This window comes from Salvelinus fontinalis, chromosome 11 (genome assembly GCF_029448725.1).
Source record: "Salvelinus fontinalis isolate EN_2023a chromosome 11, ASM2944872v1, whole genome shotgun sequence".
Lineage (NCBI taxonomy): Eukaryota > Metazoa > Chordata > Actinopteri > Salmoniformes > Salmonidae > Salvelinus > Salvelinus fontinalis.
In genome coordinates this window covers 46,971,998-46,980,890 of record NC_074675.1, presented here as the reverse complement: position 1 = coordinate 46,980,890, position 8,893 = coordinate 46,971,998, and the positions used below count along the sequence as shown (strand labels likewise).

Genomic DNA, 8,893 nt, shown 5'->3' with positions numbered 1-8,893 from the left:
GCCAAAATGGATGTGTGGTGGCTTCAAGATCATGCCGCTGTCATCGCCGTGTGTGTATATACAGTGATTTTTATTTTATTTATTTTTTTACGTTACAGCATTATTCCAAAGCATATTAAATTGTTTTTTCCCCCCTCAATCTACACTAAATAACCCATAATGACAAAGCAAACACAGGTGTTTGCAAATGTGTAAAAAAATTAAATCTAATTTACAAAGGTATTCAGACCCTTTACTCAGTACTTTTTGAAGCACATTTGGCAGCGATTACAGCCTTGAATCTTCTTGGGTATGGCGCTACAAGCCTTGCACACCAGTATTTGGAGAGTTTCTCTCATTCTTCTCTGCAGCTCCTCAAGCTCTGTCAGGTTGGATGGGGAGCGTCATAGGATTGTCCCGAAGCCACTCCTGCATTGTCTTAGCTGTGTGCTTAGGGTCGTTGTCCTGTTGGAAGGTGAACCTTCGCTCCAGTCTGAGGTCCTGAGCGCTCTGGAGCAGGTTTTCATCAAGGATCTCTCTGTACTTTGCTCTGTTCATCTTTCCCTGAATCCTGACTAGTCTCCTAGTCCCTGCCTCCAAAAAAACATCCCCACAGCATGATGCTGCCACCACCATGCTTCACTGTAAGGATGGTGCCAGGTTTTCTCCAGATGTGACCCTTGGCATTAAGGCCAAATGGTTCAATCTTACTTTCATCAGACTAGAGCATCTTGTTTCTCATGGTCTGAGAGTCCTTTAGGTGCCTTTTGGCAAACTCCAAGTGGGCTGTCATGTACTTTTTACTGAGGAGTGGCTTTCGTCTGGCCACTACCATAAAGGCCTGATTGGTGGAGTGCTGCAGAGATGGTTGTCCTTCTGGAAGGTTCTCCCATCTCCACAGAGGTATTCTGGAACTCTGTCAGAGTGACCATCGAGTTCTTGGTCACCTCCCTGACCAATGCCCTTCTCTCCCAATTGCTCAGTTTGGCTGGGTGGCCAGCGCTAGGAAGAGTCTTGGTGGTTCCAAACTTCTTCCATTTAAGAATGATGGAGGCTGAATCCATTTTAGAATAAGACTGTAACGTAACAAAATGTGGAAAAAGACAAGGGGTCTGAATACTTTCCAAATGCACTGTATAACCCATTTGCACATGAGCTGACCCAAGTGTTTGAGAATGAGGACCTACAAAAAAACTAGGGCAGCCTTGTGGTTAAGGACGTTGGGCCAGTAACCGAAAAGTCGCTGGTCCGAATCCCCGAGCCGACTAAGTGAAAAATCTGTCGACGTTCCCTTGAGCAAGACACTTAACTCTAATTTGTCCTGTAAATTGATGGTCTGATAAATGACAAAAAAACTCATATTAAAAATATTATATAAAATGTGAAAAGTTTTAAATCTGCACACATTAGTTGCACGTTTATAATAGATAGTTATTTGAGCCAGGTAACTAATGACCTGTTCTAAATATGTGTTATATCTGTATTTACGTGCATTCGTCAGAGAAAATAACTAGTTGCTGGCACAGGGGGTGTATTCGCCGGGAACCAAACATAACGAAACGGGTGGGACCTTGTGAATTTGTCCAATAGAAACTGTAGTTTTCCGTCTGGTTGGAATAATGATTACAGGATTTACATATAGATATAGATTGCACCCCTGGACTACTAGTGTAACCCGGAAGTTTAGAATGAGGTCAGAGAGACGACGGAAATAGAATTCTACAGCTAAAATGGCGGAGGAACAGCAGCAGGAAACAACACAGGGAGAGATGGAGGGTGAGTGAAACAACATCAAAACGAAAGATAACTAATCTAACCGGCTTGGCTATTAATGCATTCTTTTTTTATGGAGGTGTAATGTGGCTGTTAGGTAATCTAGTGATGGCAGTTGAGGGACAAGCTACTTGCATGAATATGAGAAGGGAATGGGGGAGGCCATAGCATTCAAGTCACACACACAAAGAAACGCATTTTTGACCTAGCTATATTTTTAGGGAGGAATGAGTAAATACCATTAAGTTTTTTTATGCGACATAATGTAGGCTCTCACTCACAGTATATTTTTGCCGACTTTCAATTGGTTGTCAAATGTTTATTGACGCCATAACTGAAATTGGATAGTTAGCTGGCTAGCACTAACGTTCGCAAGCTTTGTTAGTTAATCAATTCTAGTTGTTCCAGAAATATGGTCAGACGCCGACCACATCGTTGCACTTGCACCCCACGTGAACCAGCTTCAATACTTATATTTATCAATAGACTGATATGTGATTACAGAATTTGCTTAAACTACATGCCTACTGTCATCAATCTCATTTTGTTGTGGTATAAATTACATAACCAGAACTGGCCTTTTTAAAATGTTTACAAACTTCTATGGTGTTTTTTTCTTCTCTAGCGGGAGGAGTAAACTGCCTCGCTTATGATGAGGCGATTATGGCTCAGCAGGATCGAATCCAGCAGGAGGTGAGAGATTTTATACTCGAATAAACATTGATAATGTGCAGTTTGTTTTTTAATTAGACTGACATAAGTCTGATGTGGAAAAGGTTGAACTGCATGGCTTTGCATCACATGTTTTGGATCACCCAGGCTGTTTAGACAGGCATCCCAATTCTGATATTTTTTCTCCCACTAATTGGGCATTTGACCAATCACATTAGATCTTTCCCATCAGCTCTTTTTCAGAGCTTATTTGATTGGTCAAAATACCAATTAGTGGGAGAAAAAATATTAGATTTGGGCTGCCAGTCTAAATGCAGACCTTGTTGTTTTCGTATTGGTTTCTATAAATCTGTGAGTACCAAACGTCTGTGCCTTAATTGTCTGTCTGGCTGTCTAGATCGCAACTAGCATTCCTTTAGTGTCAGACAGACAGGAACTGTCAGTGTTGCAGAGAGAGTATGCCGTGGAAGACACCATTTATCAGCTCAAGATCAAGGTAAGTAAAACCACGAGATTCTTGTATTAAAGGCTGTGAATCTGCATGACTTTATACAGGTCCTCTTCAATGTTCCCTCAATTTTTTTGGCACTGAGCAAATTTCCAGTCTGCTGAGCGCAAACGTGAACATTGACAATTCTGTGCAACTTCCAGCGCGCGGTTACTGTGAACACTGAGGCTGTAGCTGCTTTAAGTTACTGTTTTAACAGTGGCCAAGTACGTTAACTTGGCTGTTTGATCATGATGTAGGCCTATCAAAAAAAACTATGGAGAAAATGCATCTCATAACATTTTAACATGGAAATAGCTGTTCCATCATTCAGCCTACAGTAGCAGCCAATGTGTGGTGTTCAATGCCTAGTCAAATCAAATGTTATTGGTCACATACAGGTGTTTAGCAGATGTTATTGCAGGTGTAGCGAAATGTTTGTGTTTCTATCTCCGACAGTGCAGTAATATCTAACAATTTCACAATACATACAAATCGAAGTAAAGGAATGGATTTTAGAAAATATAATTATTTGGATGAGCAATGTCAGAATGGCATAGACTAAGATACAGTAGAATAGAATACATTATATACATATGAGATGAGTAATGCAAAATATGTAAACATTATAAAAGTGACTAGTGTTCCATTATTATTAAAGGATATGATCAAAATGTGCACGTGGCTACATGCAGCTTTTGCTTTGATCTCTAAACAAGCGCATCTACTCATGACCGCTCATGCTGTAAACACAGGCCAGTTCAAAGTAAATGGCACAGATCCATTTATGGCAATGGTCTATTTGCATATAGGCCTACTGCAGCTTTGATTGGTTATGCCACGCTGTTCTCTGTATGGGCTGAGTCGTGCGCAGTAGAATCCTACTCGGATGCGTTCTGCATACAACAAAATATCTTGCATAGTTCGCTTTCTTTCGGAATGTTGCATTGAAAGTGGCTAATATTGCGTTGATTCAATCACAATTGGGTAACGTTGAGTAGTGTTAACTAACGGGGAAAACTCTAGAAAGTTGCGTGAAGTTCAGTCTCGTGCTTCTCTCCATGGGATGAAATGTATTTTGTGCTCTGCGTGGCAGGGAACATTGGTTCTCTGTAGCTCAGTTTGGTAGAGCAAGGTGCTTTCAACGCCAGGATAGTGGGTTTGATTCCTGGGACCACCCATATGTAAAATGCATGCACGCATGACTAGAGTGTCTGCTAAATGGCTTATTTATTATTATATTACTGGTTTAACGCTAAAGAGTTCCTTATGACCACATCTATTGAAGGTTCGAAGTAGTCACATTACGATTGTATTTACTGTGTATACTCTGTCTCTGTTTTTTCCCTTAGGATTTACACAAAAAATACTCGTATATCCGCAAGACGCGGCCAGATGGGAACTGTTTCTACAGAGCTTTTGGCTTTTCACATCTCGAATCACTGCTAGAAGACAGCAAAGAGCTGCAGAGGTAACGTAGTACTTCCATAGTGCATCTAGATCCTCGATGTTCAGTAAAGCCGACTCTAATACGATAGATGTTATCTGGGTAGTGTTGCTGCATTAATTGCTACTGAATACCGATGATGCAATGTATGTCGCTGTAGGTTCAAAGCAGTGGCAGCAAAGAGCAAACTGGACCTGGTCAACCAGGGTTTTACAGAGTTCACCATTGAAGACTTCCACAATACTGTGAGTTGCTGTTCTATTATTACACACACTTGAACAACAGTGACAGCACACACACGTTACACATATACTGAACATGTTAACAGCTGTTAGTGACGTCACAGAAAATCATCACCTAACTGACCATATTATTGTTAATTCTTCCCCTAGTTCATGGACCTGTTGGAGCTGTGTGAGAAGCAGCCGGGCCTCCGTGAGCTGCTGGGCTCCTTCAGAGACCAGAGCGTGTCGGACTACATCGTGGTGTACTTGCGGCTGCTCACCTCAGGCTACCTGCAGAGGGAGCACGGCTTCTTCCAGCACTTCATCGAGGGTGGACGCTCCGTCAAGGAGTTCTGCCAGCAGGTGGGTTCCTATTGGGTCGTGTTCAGTAGGTATGAAGCGGATTATAAACATTGCGAAAAAGGGTGAAACTATCTCTACTCGCCCAATAAGAAACACTTGTTATTCTTGTGTAATTTTTTTTCATTTGTTGATAGTGTGTTTTAATAAACACAACGCTGGTTAAAGGCGAGAAGCTAGATTAAGGATTTGTTTACATATGGCTTGAATTTTGTCTGGTTGTGTGCAATGAGTCAGAATGAGTGTTACCACATGGTCCTCTTGGGTACGAAGCATGCACATTCCAATGTCTTCATTACTTTTTCTGTCTTGCATAACAGCGACAACAAGTCAAAACACTTCAATTGTCCTCTGTGTTTCTCTTGTCCAGGAGGTGGAGCCCATGTCTAAAGAAAGTGACCATATCCACATCATTGCCTTAGCCCAGGCCCTGAACGTGTCCATCCTAGTGGAGTACATGGACCGGGGTGAGGGAGGCTCAGTCAACCACCACGTCTTCCCTGAAGGCAGCGAGCCTCGTGTCTTCCTCCTCTATAGACCCGGCCACTATGACATCTTGTACAAATAACAATCTGCTGTTTAGAGAGATCCCCCCCCCCTCCCCCTTTTCCACTGCTGTAGTGGCAGTGGAGAAATACTTCAACTGCCACGTTGATGCATACGTGTGTACAAAGGTTACACTATTGTATCTGAGGGGGGAAAAAACAATCACATTATACAGCCCTCTTCTCCCTCCCCTTCACTCCAGAGTTTCCCCTCATCACAGAAAAGTGAATTAATAAAAAATAAAAAGATTTTCAAAAAAATAGCAGTGACTCCAGGAGTGTAGAGTTGTACAGTTTTTTTTTTTTCTTTTGTGGTTGTAAATGTTATCAACTTGATTTTTTTGTTGGATTATTTTCCTTTGGTCCACTGCGTTTTATTAAAAGGATTACATCTTATTTGACTTGTATGTTAATGTATTTGTCACTCGTCTGGTATTGTCACATTTCAGCAGGCATAGCAGCAATCTGAAATATAGTATTTGAATAACTTACGTGTGTATGTAATGTCCATCTCTGTACCAGTTAAGTTTGGACACACATACTCAAGTTTTTATTGAATTCTTTACTATTTTCTACATTGTAGAATTTAATAGTGAAGACATCAACTATTAAATAACACATGGAATCATGTAGTAACCAAAAGTGTTACACAAATCAATATATTTTTCAATTTTAGATACTTCGAAGTAGCCACCCTTTGCCTTGACTGCTTTGCACATTATTGGAATTCTCTCACTTCAGGCTACCTCCCGAGTGGCGTAGCGGTCTAAGGAACTGCATCTCGCTGCAAGAGGTGTCGCTACAGTCCCTGGTTCGAATCCAGGCTGTATCACATCCGGCCGTGATTGGGAGTCCCATAGGGCGGTGCACAATTGGCCCAGCGTTGTACGGGTTTGACCGGGGGTAGGCCGTCATTGTAAATAAGAATTTGTTCTTAACTGACTTGCCTAGTTAATCTTTTTTTATTTTTTATGAGGTAGTCACCTGGAATGCATTTCAATTAACAGGTGTGCCTCGTTAATTTGATTTTTTTTCGTTAATGTGTTTGAGCCAATCAGTTGTGTTGTGACATGGTAGGGGTATACAGAAGATAGCCCTATTTGGTAAAAGACCAAGTCCATATTATGGCAACAGCTTAAATATGCAAAGAGAAACGACAGTCTTTAAAACATGAAGGTCAGTCAATCCGGAAAATGTCAAGAACTTTGAAAGTTTCTTCGAGTGCTGGAGCAAAAACCATCAAGCGCTATGATGAAACTGGCTCTCATGAGGACTGCCAAAGGAAACAAAGACCCAGAGTTACCTCTGCTGCAGAGAAGTTCATTAGAGTTACCAGCCTCAGAAATTGCAGCCCAAATAAATGCTTCACAGAGTTCAAGTAACAGAAACATTTCAACATCAACTGTTCAGAGGAGACTACGTGAATCAGGCCTTCATGGTCGAATTGCTGCAAAGAAACCACTACTAAAGGACACCATTACAAAGAGACTGGCTTGGGCCAAGAAACACAAGTAATGGACATTAAACCGGTGGAAATCTGTCCTTTGGTCTGATGAGTCAAAATGTGAGATTTTTGGTTCCAACTGCCATGTCTTTGTGAAACGCAGAGTAGGTGAACGGATGATCTCCGCATGTGTGGTGTCCACGGTGAAGCATGGAGGAAGAGGTCTGATGGTGTGGGGTGCTGTGCTGGTGACACTGTATGATTTATTTAGAATTAAAGGCACACTTAACCAGCATGGGTATCACAGCATTCTGCAGCGATACGCCATCCCATCTGGTTCGCGCTTAGTGGGACTATCATTTGTTTTTCAACAGGACAATGACCCATAACACACCTCCAGGCTGTGTAAGGGCTATTTGACCAAGAAGGAGAGTGTTGATGCTGCATCAGATGACCTGGCCTCCACAATCACCCAACCTCAACCCAATTGAGATGGTTTGAGTTGGACCGCAGAGTGAAGGAAAAGTAGCCAACAAGTGCTCAGCATATGTGGGAACTTGATTTGTTTAACACTTTTTTTGGTTACTACATGATTCCATGTGTTCTTTCATAGTTTTGATGTCTTCACTATTATTCGACAATGTAGAAAATAATAAAACTAAAGAAAAATAACTTCACAAGTCTGGTTCATCCTTGGGAGCAATTTCCAAACGACTGAAGGTAAGTATAAACACCATGGGACCACGCAGCCGTCATACCGTTCAGGAAGGAGACGTGTTCTGTCTCCTAGAGATGAACGTACTTTGGTGCGGAAAGTGCAAATCAATCCCAGAACAACAGCAAAGGACCTTGTGAAGATGCTGGAGGAAACGGGTACAAAACATATCTATATCCACAGTAAAATGAGTATATCGACAAAACCTGAAAGGCGGCTCAGCAAGGAAGAAGCCACTGTCCTCTGGTCTTATGAAACAAAATTAGAACTGTTTGGCCATAATGACCATCGTTATGTTTGGATGAAAAGGGGGATGCTTGCAAGCCGAAGAACACCATCCCAACCGTGAAGCACAGGGGTGGCAGCATCATGTTGTGGGGGTGCTTTGCTGCAGGAGGGACTGGTGCACTTCACAAAATAGATGGCGTCTTTAGGAAGGAGAATGATCTGGATATATTGAAGCAACATCTCAAGACATCAGTCAGGAAGTTAAAGCTTGGTCGCAAATGGGTCTTCCAAATGGACAATGACCCCAAGCATACTTCCAAAGTTGTGGCAAAATGGCTTAAGGACAACAAAGTCAAGGTATTGGAGTGGCCATCACAAAGCCTTGACCTCAATCCCAAAGAAAATTTGTGGGCAGAACTGAAAAAGCGTGTGTGAGCAAGGAGGCCTACAAATCTGACTCAGTTATTCCAGCTCTGTCAGGAGGAATGGGCCAAAATGCACACAACTTTTTGTGGGAACCTTGTGGACAGCTACCTGAAATGTTTGACCCAAGTTAAACAATTTAAAGGCAACGCTACCAAATACTAATTGAGTGTATGTAAACTTCTGACCCACTGGAAATGTGATGAAAGATATAAAAGCTGAAATAAATCATTCTCTCTACTATTGTTCTGACATTTCATTGTTCTGACATTTTCTACACCTGCATTGCTTGCTGTTTGGGGTTTTAGGCTGGGTTTCTGTACAGCACTTTGAGATATTAGCTGATGTACGAAGGGCTATATAAAATAAACTTGATTTGATTTCACATTCTTAAAATAAAGTGGTGATCCTAACTGACCTAAGACAGGGAATTTTTACTAGGGTTAAATGTCAGGAATTGTGAAAAACTGAGTTTTAATGTATTTGGCTTAGGTGTATGTAAACTTCCGACTTCAACTGTATATATGTGTGTGTGTATTGAAAACAGCGTATATAGAAGTGCCTTCACAGTACTGCATTCTTGTTTACATTGGTTG

The 8,893-nt window shown here is 41.6% G+C and overlaps 1 protein-coding gene across 1 annotated transcript; it reads left to right on the top strand.

The window, feature by feature from the left end:
- Positions 1-1,648: 1,648 nt before the first annotated feature.
- On the top strand, positions 1,649-5,883 carry LOC129865845 (ubiquitin thioesterase OTUB1-like). Its single transcript, XM_055938885.1, has 7 exons — positions 1,649-1,755; positions 2,378-2,445; positions 2,822-2,920; positions 4,264-4,382; positions 4,519-4,603; positions 4,751-4,945; positions 5,313-5,883. Exons 1-7 carry the CDS (start codon positions 1,710-1,712, stop codon positions 5,508-5,510), a joined length of 810 nt encoding a protein of 269 aa, XP_055794860.1. The 5' UTR covers positions 1,649-1,709; the 3' UTR covers positions 5,511-5,883.
- The last annotated feature ends 3,010 nt before the right edge of the window (positions 5,884-8,893 follow it).